The sequence below is a fragment of the Acomys russatus genome, chromosome 31, assembly GCF_903995435.1.
Source record: "Acomys russatus chromosome 31, mAcoRus1.1, whole genome shotgun sequence".
In the NCBI taxonomy this organism is placed as follows: domain Eukaryota; kingdom Metazoa; phylum Chordata; class Mammalia; order Rodentia; family Muridae; genus Acomys; species Acomys russatus.
In genome coordinates this window covers 29145844-29172040 of record NC_067167.1, presented here as the reverse complement: position 1 = coordinate 29172040, position 26197 = coordinate 29145844, and the positions used below count along the sequence as shown (strand labels likewise).

At 37.1% G+C, this 26197-nt stretch overlaps 1 protein-coding gene across 11 annotated transcripts in view; it reads right to left on the bottom strand.

Moving 5' to 3' along the window:
* Ppp1r12a (protein phosphatase 1 regulatory subunit 12A) overlaps positions 1-26197 on the bottom strand; it is a 105062-nt gene that overhangs the window by 29946 nt on the left and 48919 nt on the right. For 7 of the 11 annotated variants that reach the window (XM_051172985.1, XM_051172981.1, XM_051172983.1 and 4 more), the window contains exons 4-11: positions 20455-20614; positions 17253-17397; positions 10963-11037; positions 10303-10391; positions 9775-9932; positions 7850-7974; positions 1473-1586; positions 874-1089 (exon numbers count right to left, since the gene is read on the bottom strand). In XM_051172985.1, the coding sequence (XP_051028942.1) occupies positions 874-1089; positions 1473-1586; positions 7850-7974; positions 9775-9932; positions 10303-10391; positions 10963-11037; positions 17253-17397; positions 20455-20614 (1082 nt within the window). The remainder of the gene's footprint in view (positions 1-873; positions 1090-1472; positions 1587-7849; positions 7975-9774; positions 9933-10302; positions 10392-10962; positions 11038-17252; positions 17398-20454; positions 20615-26197) is intronic. The other 4 variants (XM_051172991.1, XM_051172984.1, XM_051172988.1 and 1 more) reach the window with 1 other exon arrangement.

Here is a 26197-nt window from a genome sequence, read left to right as displayed (position 1 = left end):
AATTAGAAAATAATTTAAGAAAAGAAGAAAAATTCTGTATTAATAACTTTTTTCTAAGATTTCTATAAAGGTAAAATGCATTTATTTCTTTCGAAGACATAAGGTTCAAATATAGACCAACAAGGAGTTTGTAACAGTTATAATCTATGGTTTAAAATATTAAGATATTCAAATAAAAGGTTATGTAAATCACATTACTTCATATGTGGCTGAGAGTAGGTACTACTAGTGACATGGACACACTGTCAATATACTTGGAAAACATGGGCAATAAAGTTATAAAAATGCAAAAACACTGAAGTGAGAGAAAGTGAAACTTCATATTAGAATGTCTAATACAAGGTAACACTCAAGAGAAAAACCTAAGAAGTCCAATCACAGATAAGTCAGTAAGAAAGCAATTCTGATTGTACCCAATGCTGCAATATAAATATAAATGTCTTTCAAAATCTAGTTAAAACCACTCATTAAGACAAAGATACTGGGCTTGGTTCTCAGCACCACACAGTTGGCCCACAGCCATCTGCCAGTCCAGGGCCAGGGAATCTAACATCCTCTTCTGACTTCTGTGATCATCAGACACTCATGTGCTGCATGGACATACACATAGGCAAAAGACACTCATGCATATCAAAACAAACAAACAAACAAACAAATAATTTAAAATGTTTCAAAAGCTTAGCATTCTCCCCAAATTCCATGTTTTTAGCAAACAAACTGACCTTCCAGGCACTCACAAGACAGGTACATGCTATATTGTAAAGCTGGTGAGTTAAGTTGTACCTGATCTAACGATGCTCAGTAGAAAATCTACTGGATCTGTAGATGCTATGATCCTGGAAAAGCAGTTAAGTTTTACTGAAACCAGATTACCTTTTCTTTATTATCCAAAGAGGATGACAGTCTCGGACTTGACGCTGAACGTATCACACCTGCAGTGTCTTTCTCCTTCTGGGCCTCTTTAGATGCGGTGATTTCAGCCAGCGCACCATAACTGCCAGTCTTTCTAAGTCCTAACCTCCAGGATGCAGGAGACTCATCTTTTCTTTCTTCTTCTTTGGGAGAAATTTTTGTAGTTGAAGTTGGGAACTGTTTTTATTTCATAAAGGACAAAAACAACAAGTCATCAAAACCAATCATTCCTTAATTTGGAAATAATTAATTTACAGATAATGTCTAAAAATTTAAGTGATAGTTTTAGGAGAAAACATATTCACAAAGGGTAATTAGTCTTAAGGCAAAAATATAAAAATCTAAACCTTAAAGAGTAAAGAGACTGCCTTTCTACAGGTTAGCTTTACAAAAACACACTACACACTTCATATCACACAGAAAATTATGATGCAGATACACAGAAAAAAAAAAATGAGCACACCGTAAGAACTTAAACCATGCATCTTTGGAACCAACATTCATACGAAGCTTGTTATGCTGTAACCCAATATACATTCTTGCACATAGAAATGCCTCACCATGGATTTTTCGCCCTGACTGGGCACCAGCACAATGCCAGTTTTGCGCAAGCCCTGCCTCCATGATGCAGGGTCTACTGACTCCACAGGCATGAGAGAAGCAAGGAAATCAAACTAAAGCCAATTAAAATAAGACAGGTCAAGAGATACAGACTGGAAGTATGAAAACAGAAAAGGGAGGTTAAAAGAAACAACAACAACACTTTCTTCCTCTATTTGAATTTTATAATAAGCTGGTGTCTGGTGATGGTCTAACCTTTGAAAGCCACTAAAACCAGTTCTAGTTTCAAGAGGTAACTGGGAAGAATCGAATGAAGAAAATTCCAAACTGGTTAATGGCACATAGGGCAATACTGCATAGGGGTGAACAAATTACTGCATATGAATTTTGTTTTTGGGGATTTACACACCCTAGGTAAAAATTTAATAACTGATATTTTCTAAGTAAATTTACTAACATTTTAAAATATTAATTTAAATAACTTTAAACTTACTGTTTAATTTTCCTAACAAACTTTAATTTCAACATTTTAATTAAAAACTATTTTTATACATAAATAATTGCTCTTACTTTCAGGGTTTTCAGCAATATTAAAAATATACTAGTTATCCTTAAATAATTCACTTTATGAAATTCACCTTTTTATTTCAGAATTTTAATGTTCAATGTGTAGAAAGGAGTATATAGTATATAACAACTAAATATAACAAGGTATCGTTAATTAAAAAAGAAACATCTCTCACATACATGGTCAAAATCTGGTAAAATCTGCAAGAGCTGGGTGTGGTGGCCCATCATCTGTAATTCCAGCACTCAGGAGGCAGACACAGGCAGATCTCTCTGAGTTCGAGGCCAGCCTGGTCTACAAAGTGAGTCCAGGACAGCCAAGGCTACACAGAGAAACCCTCTCTCAAAAAAACCAAAACACCCAAACCCCAACCCCCCCAAAAAAGCTCTAGTTACAGTGCTATGATGCTAGGGCCACGTTTCCCCAGTACACACTGAATTATTTCAGGGTGTGAGGCAGAGTAACAACAACTCCAAGGAGAAATGCAGCAACATCTCCTAGACACTAGACAAGCTACCCTAATCTTACTGCACCTAAATACTGAGTAAGTGAAAAGGCAGTCCCTAGCTAGCTCTCTCCTCCTCCTTCTCTTTTTCAAGACAATGTCCCAGTACAACAAGATCCAGGCTGGCTTTGACCTGGCAGTCCTGCCTTAGCCTCTCTAGTGCAGGGGTTGTAAGAGTGTGCTACCACGGCCGGCCACAAATAGCTATGCATTTTGGTAACACATACACTCATGCACACACACCAAGCTATACTTCTAGCTTTGTAAAACACGGATCATAAGTGAATAAATGTGCCTATGTTGTAATAAAAGTTTATTTATGGGCAATGAAACTATAATTTGTGTCAAAGCAACATATCACATATTTTCCCCAAATATAATGTTAAAAACATTCTTTGCTTATTTGCTATGTAAAACTCAGCAGCAGACTGGCTTAGGACTACCAGACATATTTTGTCAACCCCAGCTTCAACTGCATCTCCTGCAAAATGAAATGTTCTTCCACCATGACAAAGCAAACAGAAGATAACATTTCCTTGTACAGCAGAGGCCAACATTTAACGATGTCTACTCGTGTCTAGTTCTAAGTTCTGTGTATGAGTTTTCTTACTGTAGCACTATATGCACACAATGACATACTACTACTGCTGTTTTAGATCTGACTCAACTAGTGCAGTAATTCCAATTTTGAAAACGACATTGCTATATTTTAATAGTTGATGAACCCCCATTTTATGTATCAAGGATTTAGATCCAAGTACTGGCCCAGATAGTTAAAAGTACTGTTTGTCTTGACTTGGTACATAAAGAAACCTATTGAAATATGTAACTATAACTCCCTACTTAGAATTTTTTCTTTTGTTTTTATAACAGGACATCATAAGCACACTTTTCCTGTCAGACCACTTTTGTTGCTTTCTGGCTATCAACCTCCGTTTACTTACTCTTTCAACAGACGCACTCCAATAATCTGCTCCCAGGTCGCTTTCTTTTCTTTTTCAGGAAATTAAAATTTGGCAGAATTTTAATCAAATTTATTCTAAAATATACTATTCTCTACTCTAGTGCAACCTTTAATTACTAGTCTTAAAATCTTAATTTAAAGTCAGTCAGTCTGTCTGATATCTATCTATCTATCTATCTATCTATCTATCTATCTATCTATCTAGTGTGCCACAGCATATGTGGAAGCCAGAGAACAACTTAGAAAATTTAATTTTCATCTTCCACCCTGTGAGTTCCAGGTACTGACCTCTGTTTAGAGGTCTAATGGCACTGAGCCATCTTGCTAGTTACCTACAGAAAAGACTACTTAAAACTGCGTTTGGACCTTATAACTTAACATGTATCAGTCAAGTGCTTTTCCGTCCTAATGTTATCAGCTATTTCTAGTAACAGCTCTAATGTTATTTCCTTAATGTCCTGTGTTTAAAGTTTTGCACCAGTCAGAGTTCTCTTGTCGTTCTCTACTATCTATTAATCAGGGATGATGTCTCTCAGCGCCCTCTTGTCTTTAATAGCTCAGGGCTATGCCCCTATGCACACACCACACCTCATCACTGTGGGCAAGTTTCCTCAGTGTCTCATCCTCACCAAACGGAGCCATACATTAGCTGCCAGAGTGACCTGATACAGAGAGTGAACTCACAGCACCGTTCACATCTTTCTGTGATTCCTTCCCTGTAATTAAGTTATAAATTATTACCCTAGAAATCAAGTCATTCCATAATTTACCTTCATTTTCTGTTTTACTCTATATATGTGCCATGAAACTAAACCGACCAATTCTTTTTTTCTATTAGATATTATGTCTACTTGCTTACTGTTTCTCTGCTGTCAAGTTTCCACGATGGCAAAGCATTGCCTGTTCTCTCCTTAACCCATCGCAGAGGCTCATTTCTCACCTTTACACTGCCATCTCTACCAGCACACTTCAGCTGGTGTACTGCAAATACTCGCAGCACAAATCAGTCTTTATAGAATTACTGTTTTACTTAGTAAACTGAGTATTCAGTAAACCGGAACAATTAATTCTGAATTTTCACTATCTAGTAAACAAATACAGCTCACACTTACTTGGAACTGTGAATTGCTGGAATCCTAACAACACTTACTTTGACTAGAGAAAGTCTCATAAACTTATTATTAACTAATAATTTCAAGTCTAACATCAAGCTGATGGCTAATTTTTAAAATTTCAGTGTGTGTGTGTGTATGCGTGTGCACATGCACACACATGCACGTGGGTGAGGAACTCCTGAACTCCATGCACACTGGGAAGAGTTCTGCCTCTAAGCTATACCCTGAGATCAAGCTGATGGTTTCAACCCTAAGATCCCCAGAGTGTCAGCTTGACATTACTCATGTTGTTTCTTTTTTAGTACTGGTTAAAAAACTTAGGCAAGAAAAATAAACACATCTATTCTTTAGCTAAAATTGCCTTATAGACTAAAAGAATGTAAGTGGCACTTTTTTTTTTTTTGGGTAAGTGATACTTAATACTGTTTTGTGTGCTTCCATATGTGATCAATTCCTTGGAATGAGTGCACACAAACAAATCCATAGTGTAGGTTCTGACAGACAAGGCTAGACAGCCCAAGATAACTTTGCATCAATATTAAAAGCCGAGTAGTGATTTGAAACCTAAATTAAAACTGCATTGAAAAATCTTTTAAGATGTACTTACAAACTCATAAGTAAATTTGCATTTGTCAAGTCTCAATGTTTACAGGCAAAACTTTTATTTTTTTATTTTTTAAAATATTTTTATTTTATTTATTATTTATACAGTATTCTGCCTCACATGTGTGCCTGCATGCCAGAAGAGGGCACCAGATCTCATTATAGATGGTTGTAAGCCACCATGTGGTTGCTGGGAATTGAACTGGGACATTTGGAAGAACAGATGGCGTTCTTAACCTCTGAGCCATCTCTCCAGCTTGGTTAAACTTTAAAAAAAAAATCCACTTAAAACACTAAATTAAAATAGATTAGAAAGTCTAAACACTACTACATGAGTTATATAATGCTGTAAAACTCTTCTATCAGCAAAAATAATTCAGATTTTGAATACATAATGTGTTTAGCTTTTGACAAAATTGGTTATAAAATCTTCAGAATAACAACTCAAACTATGATCTTCAGGGTAAGTCACTTGAAATCTGACAACAGATATTTTCCAAATATACAATTATCGAAGTAGATGTCTATGTTTAATTCAGTTTAGTTACAGAATCAAGACAAAGATTTGAATTAAGCTTTTCCTCTTTACAGGAATAATACTATTCCATCAAGCTAACACAGATAAAAATTACTTTGTCAGGTATCAGCTGAGAAGTGAGCTAAGTCTAAGGCTACGTGTGAGAAAAAGAAAACTGAACACAAAAAGTCTACTGTATCTTTATGAAAGGAATTGCTGAGTCAAATTACCAAAAAGAGATAGCTGGTTTCTTGCCCAGATATTAGCAGAGACTTATGGGAACTTGAAATAATCGTATGATCTTAATAGACATTAAGTCAAAAGAGCTAAATGAAAGAGACACAAATTCAGTAGTCAGAGGAGTACATGACAGTTCTATAAAACAGGATATAGTTCAGAAAAACTTTGCTAGTGCTAGTTATAGCATGACAACAGTCTTCAAAATGGTACAGACATTTAAAAGCATCTCATATCAAACATGTAATTACAGTCATATGACCATGAATTCTAAGTGAATTCAAGAAGCCCTGAGCTCTAGCGCAGTGGAGGGAAGAACTCACTCCAATAGCATTCTGATGTTCAAACCAGGCAGCTGTGAGACCCATATGTTTCTAGCATTGAAAATTTATGGATTTTTCTGTATGCTTTTCTTAGGTTGAGTTTTAGTTATTTCTCAGCAATGCAAGGTACTGAACCTAAGGTTTCCTGAGTCCTGGACAAATGCTCTGTTCCTGAATTACAGCCCTATCCTCCTCACCGTTTTAAAAGTTATACTGACTGTGCTGGTTTAAAAACAAGAACAAAACCTGCGCATGACTGACAGTACTGAGCAGATACACAGTGGGGATCGATAGTCAGCTTTAAATCCCTGACTCCAAACACTGCACATGACTTACAGTACTGAGTAGATGTACAGTGGGGATCGATAACCAGTTTTAAATCCCTGACTCCAAACACTGCCAGACGTGCAACAGAACAGAAATATAGCAACTTAACACAACGTCCAATTTCTATATGGGCTTGTAGTTGGAAAAGACAAACAGCAACAAGATACTATTTGAAGCACAATCTGGAAAACTTGCACACTCCCACGTAATTAGCATACATTATATTTTGTAGATTATGCAGTGTGTATTATATCAAGGTTAACTCCTAAACATGGTTACTTTACTGTAGAGATGAATAATGTGTTTGTACCTAGGAAAAATATACTGACATATTCTGGAGGAGGTTTAAACGTGACCACAATTAATTTTTAAATATTCTGGAGAAAAAATGTACACATATGCAGGAAAGGCATTAAGTGAGCTCACTAAAGGTAAGTCAGGGCTGCTGAGGAGAAAGCTTTCTGAAGAGGCTGGAAGGTTAAGAAAAGAAAAAAGCTCTTCATCACTGTGTTTAAGAGCGAGCAGCACAGTAGTGCATAATATAGCTTGAGTGTAGAATTGAGGGAAAAGTGCAAGAAACAAAGCCAACATTTTGGGCTTATTCCTCATCCCTAGTCATGCTCTGTCTCTCAACCAACGTCTACAAGATAATTTCATTTATCCTGTCCTGTTTGATAAGAATGACAATAATTTGCCCAAAGTGGAAACAATAAGGGGAGAGGCCTGGCTTCCTAATATAACTTCATTGGCATATGACACTGTAATACCAGCTACCTTGTATGAGTCGGGGAAAATCTAGATTACTGTTTTTCGCTGACCTGTGGGCTTCCACTGACTTTTCACGCTGTACTTTCTAAGGTGAGAAATTACCAGTATACACTTCTACTTAAAAGAGACAAAGGATACAAAACTTAAATTTCTTAAAATAAAAGCTTAATGGAAATAAAAAATACTGTGACCACCAACATTAATGTTATAAAAAGATTTTGATTTCCTGCCATTCTTTAATTAATAGCTGACAAGTACTAACTATTCAGTAAATACCAACTATCAACTGTAAAAGACAAAACAGACATTATACCATGGTTCAGAAGAAGTTACAATTTGGAGCACTTGTTTTCAAAACAACTATAAACATTGAGAACTATTTTAATAAATTAGTGCAAATGGTACTTGAACAGACTACATAGATGTTTAATAACAGAACTTTGGCTTACCTTTTTAATAGGTGATGTAGGGGTCCCCTGACTAGAAGACAGGGTAGGTGTTGTAACGGCTGCAGGAGCTGCCTGAGTGCTGGAAGTGTGAGCATTAGTTACTGAAGCTATGGGCTTTGTCTTATCTATTAAAAACAAAACAAAACAAAACAAAAAATCAAGAGTTGAGATTTTCCAAAATTTGCTGCTGTGGCTCTTTCTTTATCAACATCACTTTCTGCAACAAGATTTAAAAAAAAAAATGTCTGTGTGAATGTATACTCACATGTGTAGAGGCCCAAAGTCAACATCATGCTAAGTTCCTCAGTGAACCTTAAACCTACCAACCCCAGCTTGTCTGGCTAGCTCATCTGCCCCACGAATCTTGTCTGTCTCCTGAAGGCTGGTACCCCAAGCCGCCACTTTGCTTCTTTATGGATGGGTTCTAGACTTCTCAACTCCAGCACCCCCACTTCCTTCTGTTGAGCTATCTCTCCAGCCCAACAGGTAGGGTTTGAAGGGAGCTTCTAGAAATCTGTCTTTATGTATACTAACCTTCTAATAACCTTAAAAAAACAAACAAACAAACAAACAAACAAACAAATCGACAAAAAACCCTTTTGAGACTAAAGGGCATGAATAGAACCTAACTTCTATAACTCTTAAAACTAGGAAGAGAAATCTTAAATAACATTTAAAATTTGAATGCTTAGCAATATAAGAAAAAATCTACAATAGCTATGACTTCTCTAAGTGCTAGATAAGTAACTATTACTATTATAGGAAAATTCTTTTGACAATTAACTTAGTCGTGTTGATGAAGCAAACTGCCAGAGAACACAACTTTTTTGCTTCCAAGAAATTTGAAGTTGAATATGCACAATTTCATCTTTCTAGGAATAATCTACTTAACTAATAGGGTGTCATTAAAACAAAACAAAACAAAACAAAACAAAACAAAGCAAAACCCACTGTCCTTGTATTTCAGGCACTGTTGTAGGCATTGAAGATAAGCCAACCAAAGTGTCAAATATCTTAACTTCATAGAGTTTACATTCTAGGAGAAAAAAATGAACTCAGGCGCAACCATTCAGCTTAAGTAAACATCATCAACATTGTGACTCCTGTATTACAAGCATAGTTGTTACATATTACTTGAGTATGCTATAAAAGTATTCCCCACCTAACAGATGCTAAGATACATGTTCAGGACAGCTGTATATAATATCTACTAAAAGAAAAATGTAAGTATGATCAAGCTTCAAGAGCTGCTATATCTGCAGTCTTTGTAGTTAGAATGTGAATGTTTATTATATTGTACTTTTCTGTATTTTCAAATTTCTCCAAACAAGCCAGGTGTGGTGGCACATGCCTATAATCCCAGTACTGGGCAGAGGCAGGCACATCTCTGTTGAGTTCTTGAGGCTAGCCTGGATTACAAAGCAAGTTCCAGGACAGTCAAGGCTATACAGAGAAACCGTTTTGAAAAACAAACAAACAAAAAACTGAATTCTCAAAACAAATTCTTCCGAGCCTCATAGGAAAGTAAGTTGTCTCAGCTGCCCCCTCCTCTCCTTGACCACTTCTCAGGGAGAATCTGGGAAGGTGACAGAGTCCGCCTTCTAGGCTAATGAATCACAGAAATCAGTAAACGTGTTCTTCAACTGCTGGGCACACACCCCACCTCTATTTGTCCCATTCTACAGCGGTCCTAGGACATTCTGAGAAGCCTCTCTATATTCTTCTAGTCTAAACACCTGTCGGCAAGAAGCAGAGGCGAGCCACAGCCCCTGACCAGTAGACAACAATAAACTCGCAGGTTACCAACAGACTCAAGAGGTGTTAAGTAGCAAATCTGTACACAAAGCTTAAAACTGAAGCCTATTCTTACCTCACTTCACAGTGCAAGAACAGTCTGACACAGTTACTGTGTTCTCCAATCTTACCAGTCTCCGCTTCTGACTCCGAGTCGTCCTCCTCCTCTTCCTCGCTGGAGCAGCTTGACTCATCCTTCTTCCCTTCCTCTTCCTCATCAGCCTTTTCTTGTTCCAGAGACTCGATGCGAGATGCATTTTTTTCTGGTTCAATAATCAATGTTTCTTTGCTGTGAAAGAAAAACAAGCTTCAACTGATTTTAAACATGAAAGGTTCAGCCGGGCGGTGGTGGTGCACGCCTTTAATCCCAGCACTTGGGAGGCAAAAGCAGGCAGATCGCTGTAAGTTCGAGGCCAGCCTCGTCTACAAAGAGAGTCCAAGACAGCCAAGGCTACACAGAGAAACCCTGTCTTAAAAAACCAAACCAAAACAAAAAACCCAAAACAAAACAAAAACAAACAAACAAACAAACAAACAAACAACCCATGAAAGGTTCAAATACATTATTATTTCCCCTCAGATCCACAAGAGTAGTTTGGGTGCCCATTGTGTTAGCCCATTCATAACAATAATAAAACCTGCTTTCATCATTTACTTACTTTTTGAAAGTCTTCTGAGGTTGATTATTTTCCATATTTGCTGTTGACTCAATTAGTGGAGATTTCTTATCGCGTTTTTCACTATGCAGCTTTACCCACAATTATGCAAAGGAAAAGAAGGGTAACATTAATTAGCAAAGTACAAAGTAAGTTTTAAAATTTTTGAAATTAAAAAAAAAATGACATTATAAAAGATCAAAATTTTAGTTGCAAAGAAAAAGCTTGAAAAACACTTGGAGATTTAAAAAAACAACAAAACTCAGTAATTCTAACCAGAAAAAAAAAAAAAAGTGTAAATACTTCAAACTTCGGCTCACAAAGAATCAGGCCCACTTATGGTGGCTATTGATAATAATTTACTTAGAATCTGTTTCCTAGCTATAAAATCCCTTGCTAGATAAACTCAAGAGTTTATGGTCACACTTTTAAAGCATATTCCCTTAAGAAAACATACTAAAAGTATTCATTTTTTAAGAAATAGGCAGCCAACATTATGGGCAACCTATCACCACCACCCCTACATTGAAGCTCACTGTCATTTTGTTTGGTTATTAAGAGTAACTTTAGAAAGTATGAGACATCACCACAATACCTCATCTGCTTGAGATTCAAACCTATGGCGAAATCATTAATATAAGCATTTTTTGAAATCAAACATACCAGATTTTGTTTTTTTTGCAGTTCTTCTAGATATCCTAAAATGTCTTCATCTGCTACATCAAAGGCTGTTTGGCCCTAGACAGGAAATGAAAAGTATTAACAATAAAAAGTCAATATATCATAAAATGACATAAACAATTCTTAATAATTACACAGAAACCTAGATAACAGTGTGCACGCACACATTTGTGTTCATATAGGAATCTATGCACATGTGTGGGCATGCACGCAAGGTTAGAGGGCAATCTTACCTGCGTCCTACAGAGAAGGTCTCTCATAGGCCTGGAACTCATCAAGTAAGCTAGGCTAGGCCAATGAGCCCTAAGCATTCAGCTCTGGGAACAAAAAATGCAGGCCACCACACCTACCCAGCTTTTTATGTGAGCTCTGGGGACCGAACTCAGGTCATAGACGGGCAAGGCAAGCATTTTGCCGACTAAGCTCTCTCTCCAGCCCCTAGAATCATGTTTTATGAAAGCTACAATTGACAGAATACACAGAACTACAAGGATACATGAGAAATTCAGGTGAGAGAACAGTGACACAGAATACCTTCTGCATATGTCAGTACCAGAGTGAGTCGGTGTTGTTTTGAGTATATTTATAGCTGTAACTCCACCACCACAATTTTAGATAAATTTCCCTACCCTCAAAAGAATAAGCATATCCTTTAGTCTTTCCATACTAGTTTCCTATTTCTCCTAACTCAAGGCAACCACTAACCTACTCTGTATCTATGAGTCTAACTATACAGTACTGCTTTGGCTATGCTCTGTGACAGGCTTCTTTCACTTTATATGCTGCGAGATTAATGTATGTGATGACATAAGTGATTACTTCATGCCCCCTTACTGAAAAATATACCCCCATGCGTGTTCACATTTTGCTAATCTTAATCAACAGCTGGACATTCGCTTTGGTTTTCTGCTTATCATATGCACAACTGTGAATGAAGAGCAGGACTGCTCCTTCAGAGGATCCGAGTTCAGCCCTTGCATTCACTCTGGGTAACTGCCCAGAACTCCATTTCTAGAGGAATCAGGTGCCCTGTGACCGCCACTCATGTGCACCTGTACTCAGGTACACATGCACACACTCACAGACACATGCACATACAGGCAATTAAAGTAATAAAGCAAGTCTTTTAAGCAGCACTGCCACAAACACTGGGGCAGTTTATTGTTTTTGTTGTATTGGGGGGGGGGGCAATTTCCAGGTTAAAAAAGTGAAATTAATGAGTCATGTGGTAACTCTGGGTTTTGAGGCCTTTTGATTATTTCCTAAAACTTAAGTGTGACATGCACATGCATATAAATGTGCATGTGTGTATATATGCAAATCTAAAATACTGTTTTCTTTTGAAATTCAGTTCAAAGAAATATTTGTCAGGCTATTTTTAGTCTCTGTGGAAAAAAGTTCAGTATTTTAAAAAGTCTGCTTCTTCTACTGAAACAAGGGGAGGGGGGAAGCTTTAATATCTCTCCTGCCTCATTCCAGCTTAAGCATTAAAAGCTAAGAATTAAATGAGTTAGAAAACAACAACAACAACAAAAAAAAACCCTGTTATAAAATAACTGGTTTCGATTTTTAAGGTAGTATGTTAATTCCAGTTTTGGTATACTGTACTGCTTATCCAATTAGCTCTAAAAATTTCTAAGCTCTATTTTAATGCAATTTGTATTTAAAATCATATTATTCCAGACTCAAGATCATGTTATGTTCTAATAACTCAATGACTCCTTAAAAAAGTTATCAACCATTATGAATGAAATCTCATCATGATTTTTTGAATTGTAATTACACTTTTTATAGCAGTTAAGTAAAAGGGGTTCTTTTAATAACCAAGGAATTTCTCTTTTTAATAGTAATTAAAATTATTAATTTTTCTTTTCATTTTCTCCCTTGATTAATGACTCTACTTTGCAAACAGCAGCTGATAAAGAATGAAAACTAAAGCACAATGTGGGCTATAAACAGAAAAAAAACTTCCCACTTAAACAGCACACTCCCGCCCCCTACTGACATGTATCAGTAACATAACTACTACTTTCACGCAATCTGTAGACACTAAGCAGCTTAATGAGAGTCTGAACAGTATGAGACTTGCAACTACCACTGTGTAACGCTGGCTTTCCTGGTGGAGTACAAGCACAGGAAAGTAGCTTAGTCAGGCAGAGCAACTGCAAACCAAGGAGACAGTGATGAGATACTGGACAATCAAATGAACAAAACAAGGTGCTTGAAAAATCAATGCAATATACCTACTAAATAAATAGCAAGGCCACACTGATCTATCAAGGCCATGGCGTGAATCTCATTTCACAGTCTCTTTCTTTTTTCTTGTTCTAAATGAATTGCTTTTGCAGGCTTGTTTTGTTTTGTTTTAAGTCTTTGGAAGTACCAGTGAAGTAAAAATTATTATGATTTTCAGATGGGAAAGCCCAAGCATATAACTGACTAGGGATACAATCTAGGTCTAACCTGCTGTAGCATGTAATTTGACTTCACAGCAAAGAAGAATGATGTCAGGCAAGATTATTACTGAAAATAAATTCCTATGCTCATCAGTAGCACAGCCACTCAAACCAGTATGACATCATGCTAATATCTTCCTTATGTTCTATTTATTGTACATTAACAGAAGTTCAATGAGAAAAGTACTATCCTTGATATTAAAGAAGAGACAATCGGTACGTTCTAGTAAAACAATTATTTTAATAATCCAACAAAGCAAAGTAAAAGCTTTGTATTTCAAATCAACAGTAAGAGCTAACATGATAACAATGTTTTAGTCTGCAGACAGGTTAAAAGTTAAGAAAAAGTTTCTATTTACTTTTAGAACATCATTTCCATGTAGAAAGACTTAAATGGGATTTGTATATTTTCTATTTTAATATTTCAACATATCATATTTCCTTTAGAAAAATTAATGTGTATTGTGTGAATACATGTATGCATGTTGGGATGTGTGCAGCCCTAAACCATGTTTTCTATTGTTAGTTAATTCATGTAAATACTTGATGCTTTAAAAGGTCTGGCTTTTTTTTTTTTTTTTAAGTAAGTACTAATGAAAGGTACCTGGAGAGATGGCTCAGAGGTCAAGAGTGCTGACTGCTCTAACAGGGAAAACAAGCCCAGTCCCTAGAATCCCCACGGTGACTCACAACCACCTACAGCTCCACTTCCAGAAGATTAAACTTCTTCTGGCTTCCTTGGGCACTGTACATACATGTATACAGATGTACATGCACCAACACCCATACCCATAAAACAAAAGCAATTCTTAAGAAAAAAATGAAATAACATAAGATATGCCAAGTATGGGAGAGGTTCACATCTAAAATCCTGGCACTACAAAGTCTATGGTAGAAGAATCAAGAGTTTGAAGACGGCCTAGACACATAATGAGTTGAAGATAGTCGTGAGCTATTATAGAAAAAGATCCATGATTGATGCTACACATCTTTAATCTCAAGACTTGGGAGGCAGGCAGATCTCCGAAGTGTAACCAGTAAAAACAAAGAAGACTGATTCGAGAAATAGCTCTGTACTCTAAGTAGTCATTGCTTTTGCAGAGGACCTGTGTTCTGTTCCCAGCATTTTCATGGTAGCTCACACCATTTTAGCTCCAGTTCCAAAGAATCCAACAGCCTTTTCTGATCTATGTAGGCATCAGGCTTATGTGAGGGGGCACAAACATACATACAGGCAAAACACTTATACACATAAAATAAAAATCTAAAAAGAATAAAATTAGCAAAATAAAACAAAAAGCAGAAGACAGATTAACTCACATAGAAAGGTTACTTAATTATTGTTTTTTTTTTTTTAAGCAAGGAAACTTGAAAAACTATGGCTAAATATAGTACAAAAGCACTTATAATTCTACCTTATCATGTTTATTAAAATGTTGTTAAAGTCTTTCATTTTTAAAAGAAAATTTAAATAAAGGTTTAAATATTTTCTAAAAGAAGTATTTATTTGTACAAATAAAAGAAAAATTTGTAGGAAAACAGAAAGAAAAACAACAACAACAACAACAACAAAACCCTCAAAGTGAGGTTGTAAGAAAATTATTCAAGACCCAGCTATTACACTCCTTGGAATATACCCAGAAAATGCTCCACCACATAACAAGGACATATGCTCAACTTGTTCATAGCAGCCTTATTCATAATAGCCAGAACATGGAAACAGCCTAAGTGTCCCTCAGTAGAAGAATGGATAAAGAAACTGTGGTACATTTACACTATGGAATACTACTCAGCTATTAAAAACAAGGAAATCCTGAAATTTGTGGACAAATGGATTGAACTAGAAATGATCATACTGAGTGAGTTAACCCAGAAGCAGAAAGACTCACATGGCATATACTCACTTACAATTGGGCACTAGCCCAAAAGGCATGTCCCATCAAAGTCTTCACTTACCAGATTGGGATAGATGTGAGGACATCCTACTGGGACTCTAGGTAAGAGAAATATAGGAGATAGGGGGAAATAGAAGGATCCAGACGGTCCTAGAAACCTACAAGAAGAACATCGTAATGGGTGGATCGGGGCCCAGGGGGGTCTGCTCAAACTACTGCACTATCCAAGGACAATACAAGTAGTAAACATCAAACCTCTACTCTGATCTACCCAATAGGTAGGACATTCTCCACAGTTACATGGAGAGTGGGGACCGACTCTGACATGAACTCTTGTGCCCCATATTTGACCACCTCCCCTTGATAGGGAGGCCTGGTGGCACTCAAAGAAAGAATAAGCAGGCTACCAAGATGAGACTTGATAGCCTATGACCATACAGTGGGGGAGGAGGTCCCCCTCAGTCATAGACCTATGGGAGAGGAATAGGGTGAAAGTGGGAGGGAGGGAGGAACGGGAAGATACAAATGATGGGATAACATTGAGATGTAATCTGAGTAAATTAATTAAATAAAAAAGAAAAAAAAAAAAAAAGAAGCCCAACTTAAAAAAAAAAAAAAAAAAAAAGAAAGAAAATTATTCAACTTCTCTGGACACATCTTAAATCTGCAAACACACTTACCTTTAGTGATTGGTGAGAGGCTAACATTAGATAATATATATGCAAAGGGCAGGACACTGGGATATGGGATACACTTATCTCAAAGTCATTTAAAGAGCCACTAACATGATGAAATAATGGATTAGGAGATCAAAATTTATGATGACAAAAGAAGCCGATATTGTATTAATAAGAAAACTCAATGTTATGAAATAAAATGATTTTATTTTCGCTGTCGGTTGGTATATAATTATGAATTATACCCAAGAGATATATACTGGCCAAATGCAAAATTGTTATATCAATTATATATTACTTATGTCTCAGGAGACTACCAATCTAGTCAGGGAAATTGCATGTTCATATTGGAAGTTATGCAAAACTATTTCAATTAATTAAAAGAAAACCTCCCTTCTACTCTTCTTCGGAAGAAAGTTGAAATGCAGATTGGTGCTCAGAAGATGATAGACAGAACACATATTTAAGCTTTCAATTGTTGAGTGTGGAAAACCTGTTTGCCAACATGGAGTAGGAGACTATAAAGGACACTAGTAAAATGACTATTTGAAAGGGAAAACTGATTTAAGAAACTTGGTACCTTGAATCTGCACGATTTTGTAAAAATATGATGTACATTACACTTATTTCATCCTTCATTTCCTTTATGCAATTATGACTCATTAAGTAATTAAATTTTCTTGTTAATGCTGTATATCAATAATCTGTCTGTCCTACTGAACTACTGAGTGTAAACTAGTAGGATTACCATCAGCCAGGTGGGGCAGTAAAAGCCTGTAATCTTAGTAATTGGGGGTGGCGTGGGGGGCTAAGGATCAATCAGTTCACTATAAACCTCAGCTACATACAGAAGTCAAGGTCAGCCTTATATGAGAACCTGTCTCAAGACAGACAAGCCCAAGCCCCAAAGACGAGCAAAGAGAAGCAGAAATACCCTAGTATCCTGTTTCAGCTTCTTCTGATAGCAGCAAACGTTTACATAGACACATAATTCTTAATTTATGTGCACCTACAGATATAGCAGCTGTGCAAATACTCAAATATTTTGTACATGTATGACAGTTTGAGTACACAAAGAATCCTGTTTTCTCCAGAACAGGCCCATAACTCATTTGAAAGCCAAAAGAAATGTTAATGAATGAATTAATGATGAGCACTAGACAAAGATGACATAATTCGTAATCCTTTACCATGTTAAGGTTAGAATTTTGTTTCTAGAGTTAAAATATGTTTAAGAGGCCTACCACTTTGTTGACCATCTCCATGTCACACAGATTGTCCACTAAGATTCGACATGCTTCTTCTTTACCCCAGTGAGCTGCCGCGTGCAGAGGTGTCCAGCCATCGTAATCTTTAATGTTAACATCATAGCCTGCCTGTATTAGAAGTCTAAAGAAATCACAGTGAATTAGGCAATCATTAAAACCTAGACACTAACACTCATGATCAATAGCCTTCTACCATGCAATTTAACCACAATTTGCAGTTGAATTCCTTCCAGACTTCCAACTCCCGCTTCTCTTAGTGAGTTAACCGGGGCAAGCAGAAAGTAATCCACAGAAGATACCGAGCCATTGCCATGATGAGGTTTATAATTAATTCCTAATGGCTCTAACACTAACAGTTTGACATGGCACTGATTAATTTTTGTTAGTATCACTTGCAAGTGACAAAATTCACCAAAAAGCCCAGTTTTAAGAGTAAGATAAAGCACAGTGGATCAATCCGCATATAAAGCTTATCCACTGCCAAGAGCTATCTTTAGGTGTCCAGATCACCTCAGGCCAAATGTGGCCTGAAAACATCCCCGAATCCAAGATGCTTCTTTTGTAATGCTTAGTTGCTTTGTACTTGAGGGAAGCTTTGTGAACCTTTAAGATCTGCTACAAAAAATTTCAAAAGAAAATGATAACCTGGCTGTTAGAACAAACAAAGCGAAACGCCTATTTCACAGGAATTGAATCTTGTATTTTGCAGCAGTAGAAAGCAGATTTTCCAATCACTAACAAGCTAAAAATAGAAACCAATTTTAATACAATGCAAAGAGTTACATAAATTAGCATGCCCTTCTAACTACATATTGACACCAACCTTTGTTTTATTCTGTTCACTGAAGGAATCTATAAATTGCACATAGCACAGAACAGCCCCACACACAGGCAAACAATGCTTTACATCAGAAATCTAGTATACTTTTACCTGACTTTCCAAGACGGTGAGCTTGACAAGGGTTTCTTCTTACCTATAGGAGGTGGCAGTGACAGCTAATATATAATCACCTCTATCTGCTTGTTGTTAAGAAGTGACGGCTGTGTGTGAGTGTACTGCATTTAGGTGGCTGAGGCAGGAGGAGTGCTGCCAGCCTGGGTTACAGAGTAAGACTGTGTAAGACAAGCCCAAACATAGGAAATATAAACCAGCCTATTTGTTAATAGGCAGATATTTACAAATCTAGCTCAGTAACAGAGCCACCCTAAAAACTTGCTTTAATAAAAAATATTCCCCAGTTCAATTATAGTACTATTGAATCAGCACATTAGCGCTCTGCTATCCAAACATATCTTGTTGGTTTTGAGACTATCTTGCTATAAGTGAAAAGCCAATGGTGAACCTGCCTCAGGTTCCTAAGTAGAGGGAATGCAGGCATGTGCCACCACATCAGCTATCTATATCCATCCTAACTGTATAAACAGGATATTTGTTCAAATCTAATCTTTATTATAATAATTCTATATGGTTTTCTATTGTCTGGCACTTCTCTGCAAACTATCATTTAAAAGCAGTGACCTAAAAAACAGGCTATCAGATATAAGCCCAGACATTTAAGATAAAGCAGATCTCCATCATTACAAGTATGATCAGAATTTGTATTAACGGAGAGAAAAAGAACACTACGCTATTAGATAATAAAAACACATCCTCATTAGGAAATATGAACTTTAATAATGTTAATCAATCACGAACAACATAAAATTACAAATATTTGGGTGTGTGTATAGAGAGAAGACTTAAACAGGAATATACATCTTCAACAAACACATTTCTCTAAATGTGCCAGGTCCTACGAGGACATGTAGAAAAACAAAACAAAACAAAACAAAAATTAAAGAAGGATGAAGGAACAAAGAAAAAGCAGAGCATCTATACTCAAGGAGCTTCTGTGGTGGAGGGAAGACAGAGGAGCAGCCAGCCCCGCGGACAGGCGCTATGGAGCTGCAGTGCTATAGAGGAGGGATCGCCTCGCAATGAAACTGAAAGGAGCTGTGTAAGCAGACGGGGACAGAAAGCAGCGACTTTGTTTTCAACAGGTTTCTTCTTGTCACTACTCATTTTATTTACGTATTTGCGCACACAAACACACAGAGACACACAAAGGATAGACATTTTCCCACATTGAGCATAAATAATTAGTTTTGCTTTACTAAGTTAACAATACTATAGGTTCTGAAAACTCTGTGAGCAGTCATTTCATTACAAATCTAATTTTTAATTATAATATTATTCTTCACTTGATTTTTGACATTTCATAAAAACCCTAGGATTCTTTCTATAATACAAATGAAAATTTCTCATGTATGTTTTAATTGTTACAGAGTCTTCCAGGGAAACTATGTACAATGATTTAGTAATCCATTCTACTCTTACTATAAATTATGTTGCCAACACATACCTTTCTTCTTATGTGTCTGAGAATACCTAAAAAAAAGTCCCTGTTGGTAGAACTGCTGCAGTAAAGAATAACTGTTATTTAGCTGGTAACTTACTAAATTTATGTCACTTATTAATATAGTTGGGAAAAATACAGAAAAACTAATTAAACCATTTACTATTCTAAGAGAGACCTACATTACTGGAGGTGAGATTAAAATGCTCTGGAAATCTGGGAAGGGCTCCTTTATTGTTTTTATTAAGAGGAAGTCAGGCCCACTGAGGCACGCACATATGAATGGAGAACAGACACGGACAGACACACTGACGTAAAGGAATTCTGTTGCAAGGAAATTAGCTGATTGGCATACAGTCTTATACAGTCACAGATGTTTATGGAGTAAAATTTAATATTAAAGTATTATCAACTGTAATTCAAGTGTTCCTATAATAAAAAGAAAACTATTTACATATTATTTTTATTCTCAACATCTAGTCAATATGGGAATTTCCAGACTCTAACAACTATCATTTTGACAGGTAACATATAATAGTTGGCTGCCACTTAAATCCATTTTATGAGAAAACTGTAATTGTAACAAACAAACTGAGAACAAAAATATTCAAAATTTAAAAAAGAACTTTAGAAACCAAAGCAATTCTATTCATGATTATCTTCGCTTTCCTCCTGAGAACAGATGTTTATATAGTCTGCTACAAAATAATATTTGCACATATTTTAAGAAAATGAGTAATGAAAAAAAAAGAAGTACATAAGTTGTAAAAAGTAATACGTACTTTAAAACTTCTGTATAACCTTTGGCAGCTGCCACGTGGAGCGCTGTCCCTCCAGATTTTGCGTGCCGGACGTCACTAATGTGACCACTATTTAACCACTGCCGGGCATCTCTAAGCATTATCCGTTCTTCCTCTTTTCGAGCTGCTTCTATATCAACACCTTTTAGGGAAAGAGGCATATAAACTTTACTTTCATTTTCCTTACTGAAGAATTTTCTTTCAATTTCTACACACTGAAATAAGATTATCAAAAATTATTGTTTAAATAAAAACTAACAAACCACCGTTTTGAAAAATGGCTGATCATTTGTTTAATAAAGAAATGCGAAATACAGTAGCTATTTTATTAACCTTCTCAGTCAATTATTTAGCTTTGCTTTACAGTATTATTTTGGTTATGCTTTGTTCTTGGAGACAGGGTCTCACTGTGTAGCCTTTGCTGTCACTAGCTTTGTAAACCAGGCTGGCCTTGACACTTGCTTAAGTGCTGGGATTAAAGGTGTGTGCCACCATGTCTGGCTTGGCTGTCTCTTATCTTCTCTGATTACTTCTAAGCACTTACCAAGGTACAGCATTCTTTGGCCAAAATGTTTTTTGAACAATTAGATATGAATAATTCCCAAACATATTTTCAAACACATATGCATCAAACACACACACTCTTTCCCTCCCCCTCTCTGGGGAACGTAAATCCGTCAAGCCCTTAAACTGCCTTCTCTTTCTCTCTAAACAATTTTTCTTTTTCAGCCTAGCATACTCTTCATACAATCAACACTGTCTAAGTTACAGAGAAATTATTTCATTTCTAAGTATTATAAGCACTGTGCTTTGCTAAGGCAATAAAAGCAGGAAAAATAAAAAAATGAATAGGAGTTTCTCATTCTAATCTTCAAAAAGCTCTATACTTTGAGAGAAAAATTACATCAGTAACGATAATGGTGAAATCCCTAAATGATCTTATGCTGTTTTATGGCTTCAATTAAAGGCTATTTAGTAAGTGACATACACTACAATGTATTTATACGCTACTATACTTCAGATGACTAAGCTTATCCAAAGTATTTTGATAAAATAGTTTTGGTCAAAGTATATTTCCTTTGTAACTCCACCATCTGGCAGGATATAGGAAATAAGCTTGGTGGTAAGAAAATAGTTTCTGAATAAGTGAATTAATAAATGAATAATTAAAAAGCTCACACAAACCTTTTATCTCCTTAGCTACTCTCTTTCTCACAATCCATATCCATATACCCAACTGTTTGGTTTTGATCTTTCCACCCCCGACCCCCGCTCCTAACCAATGAGGTAATGTTCTGAGTGCCTTCACTTTTTGAGAAGTGAAGCTGCTTTTCTAAGGCAGAAAATGGTTATATCTGTGAAGAAAAATAAAACAGGGCAAAAATGACTGAGATTAATAAGGAGGCTCTATTCTAGAGGCTGGTAAAGAATAGTCTCTAATAAATAACATTAAAGCAAGAAATAAATCAAGCAATACCACACCACTGTTTGGAAAAGAGGGAACAGAGTCCTTGCAGGCTCTGGAGTAGGAATCTACAGAGAATTGCTCACTGCAGAAGGCTGTCGATCTTTTTATAGAGAGGACCATGAACTGCACGACCCAATATATGCTCATTTAAAAGTGTCACTTAAGCTGATTGTGAAGACATGAAATTACTGTATCAGGCTGGAGGCTGTTACTGTTCTCTACTCAAGAGACAAAGGCTATTTTAGCTGAAGTGGCAGTAGGAAAGGCAGTGAAGTAGTTAGTACATTCTGGATGCTTCATGGTACAGCAACAGAATCTGCTGTTAATTCGAACATAGATATTAATTTGGATACAAAAGAAAAAGATGTCACACACAGAAAAACAGTAAAAAAAAAATTTTCAAAAAGAAGTGATGTTATTAGGTGGCAGGGCCAAATAAAATAATGTAGGATTTACTTTTAAGCTAGTGATAGTTTGGTGTCTTGGCCATGGAAGAGGTTTACTTTTTAGGACCCAGTTCTAATAGCAGACTTTCCAATTTCCTCTAATCATTTCCTAAGTTAATTTCATATGCACAATTGTCCTTCCTAATACAAACCTAGTTAGAAATATTAAGATCAGCAGGATATCAGCCTGAAGGGCAGAAAAACACTAAAAGGAATAATGCAACAGAGCACTGTGTCATGTGTGTCTCAAACTCAGTGAAGAGAGCTTAACAACTTCCTGGAACTAATCTGTTGCTGCCTATCTCGTATTTCTATACTGAGCATCACTGTTTATGCATCTTGCAGTGCATAAACTTGCAGTCACTGTCCCTTTACTGTCTTCCTATTCTCCATTCAGTTAACAGACGCTGAGGGGCCATCACCTACACTGTCTTCTGACAGGTCCTATCACTAGCTCATTTCACACTGTACTCTGATCATTAACTTAAGCCATTCCTTCCTTCCAGTTCAACACCACTGCCACTGAAACCGTCCACACCTGATCACTTTATCTCTAAACTTTGTCAATGGCTGAACATCTCCTACGAGACAAAGTTGAGTATCTTGTAGGTAGCCAACAAAGGCCTTAGATATCTGACTTGTATTTTATTTTTATTATTTATTGTTTTTTGAGACAGGGTTTCTCTGTGTAACAGCCCTGGCTGTCCTGGATTCGCTTTGTAGACCAGGCTGGCCTTGAACTCACAGAGATCTGCCTGCCTCTGCCTCCTGAGTGCTGGGATGAAAGGCGTGCACCACCACGCCTGGCTCTGAGTTGTATTTTTAACTTCATTCTAGTCTTCCTCTTCTAGACTTCTGTCTAGGTTCCCAAGTGTATCATGCTCTGTTTAAGCAATTATCTCCTATATGGACCATACCCTATCTCACCTGCTTAGCAAATTCCCACTTCCCAGGATACAGCTCTTTTTAGAATCTCTTCTACTTTTACCATCTTAAAACATTCAGACTCTTACTTTAGTGTTTACCTAGATTTCTTCTCCCTTTATCCAATTACAAAGCAATCACTCCCTTGTTATACAGCAGTTTCTTTGGAGTTGAGACATTCTTCCAGGAGGCTCAGGAGATAAACAAAACATCACATATCTGAGAAAGCAGAAGTTTGCAAGATTCTCAAAGGTCCCTTCCCAGCTTCACAGAGTGAACAACTGCTGATGGAGGAGGCTGGCCAGCTGTGAGAGCAGAGTCTGAGACAGATGGAGATGCTCCAAGGATACAGCCTTCGTAGTTGTCACCCTTGTGAGGATGGGCTGCCTTCAAATCTTGCCAAAACAATCCAAGTTTAAGGTATGCTGTGAAGAAAACCTTATGAAAAATATGCCTAAGGAGAGACAGAGGAAAAATACTTCCCATGTTTTAACGTGCATGCGTGTTTTGCCTGCACAAATGTATGTGTACCATCTGTGTGATGGGTGACCAGGAAGGTCAGAAGATGGTGTTGGATTCTTAAGAACTAGAGTTAAAGATGGTTGTGAACCACCATGTAAATACTGGGAAGTGAACCCAGAACCCTGGGAAGAGCAGCCACTGTTCTTAATCACTGAGCCATCCGTCCAGACCTCTTTCCTTTTTCTTTAAAAATGTAACTTAGCTCATCAAAAGTTTAAAGCAAAACTATCAATAAGTCATATAAATTATGTTATGTTTATGTTATGAAATGTTTTCACATTTCAGAGCTCTGACAAACAGAGTAAAGCCAAAATTTCCTTGGCTATTAGTATAAAAGGTTAAGAAGTAGTACTGAGCCCAGACTGGCTGAGACGGCACCTCTGACTTGGCATCTCTGAGCTGTATGACCATGGGAAGACAACACATGCTACGCTTCAGAGTCAAGACATGCAGCAAGGACAGCACTTAATGCACAGGGTTAGTCTGAAAAACTAATATATGCCAACTTTTAGGTCAGGCATAAACACAAAGGTGTTAGCAATTAGCACCAGTTATAAAACTTTGATTCTGCTTTTCTTTTATTGCCTTATCACCTAAAAGAAACAAAATCGTATCTATTTAACTGGTCCTTCACTCATCTACTATCATTCTAATTAATGCATTTAAAATACCCAGATAGAAGACAAAACTGAGTAGGCTATAGTAAAGTGAGTAGACGAACAACTGTCACAGCAAGTTAAAGGGAGTGAAGTTACACCAAAATGCAGGCAAATCTCCCAAACATAATAAAACAGCAATTTGGTTAGCTAACATTAACAAACTGATCTGTGCTGGGTGGTGGTGGTGTGTGTCTTTAATCCTAGCACTCATGAGGCAGAGGCAGCTGGATATCTGGGTTCAAGGCCAGCCTGGTCTACAGAGTAAGTTCCAGGACAGCAGGGAGAAACTATCTCAAAACAAACAAACAAAACCCCAAACAAACTGGTATGCAACATTCGCTTAAAAGGGGGGGGGGGACGACAAAAATCACATGAAATATGAAGCAGAAATTCTTTTAGCCTCTGTTCAATCATTACTAGATTCAAAGGCAATTTACTTAAACATACCTATTTACTATTCAAATATAGTAAACTAAGAAAGTGCAGAGCCAGTACTCAGGAGGTTGAGCTGGGAATATCTAGAGTTTAAGGTCAGATTGGGCTACATACTAAGTGAGTTATAGGCCAGCATGAGCTACATAACAAGATCTCTTCTTTAAAGAAAAGTCAACTATTTAAAAACTTCAAGTGGGCTCAGCTGTTGTAGTGGTGTGTGCCATGCTGGGAAGGCAGAGACAAATGAGTCCCACTGGCTCCAGACAGTCAACCCAGCTAGCTAACCTGTTTCGCGAGTTCGGGGCAATGAAAGACCCTGCCTTAGAAATGTGGCAGTGCCTGAGGTACAGTACCTGAAGTACCTGAAGCTGTACTCTAGCCTCTATGTGCCTGAGCACACGGGTAAGCACACCTGCACACATGTGCACTCACACACATATTGAATATCTTCAAGTTTTGCACATATAAGAATGCTGATCCTAAGGTAACTTGTGCTGGGCACGGTGGTATGCATCTAGAATTCCAGTGCTCAACAGTCTCAGGGAGAAGAATGCTGAATTCAAGGTCAGCTTAGGATATTCGGCAAGAGATCAGAGACAAGGAGAGATAATTCAAGACATTTTATCTCTCCTAGAGATATGTTTAAAGTGTTTTATTAGGCATTACTAAAACCCGAGATCCCCTGTGATTTTGTTCCTTTAGAACTGTTATTTTATAGACATACACATTGCCACTATAACAATAAAATGAACACCAAGGACTACTTTCTAGGACATACTCTAAATAAAACCCAGTATGTTATAATGGCAGAACGTAATTCAATGTATGTTTTTAAGATGTTTGTTTTATTTTTATGTGTATGTCTGTGTAAGAGTATGTTGTATGTGTGTGGGTGCCCTGGGAGGCAGCTGCAGTTACACGTAGTTCAATGTTGCCTGCATGGGTTCTGGGAATAGAGCTCAGATCCTCTGGACAAGCTGCTAAGCCATCCCTCGAGCTCCAGACTCAATATATTTGGCGCAGTTTGAACAGAGCTGAAGTATTACCACTTCGACAGGAACCTTGCCCATAGCTAAGCTTCAGCCTCTCACCTGTAAAATGGTTCAACAGTAACTATAACCTCAGAGAGCAGCTGAGGAGGAGAGAAAACATGTGCACCCACTTCTGCTTGCTTAGTGGCTTGAGAGACCACAACTAGTTTCTCTTTTCCTTCTGTCATCTCTTCTACTCCTTCGCAGAATTCCCGATCCTGACATCTCCATCATTTTTAT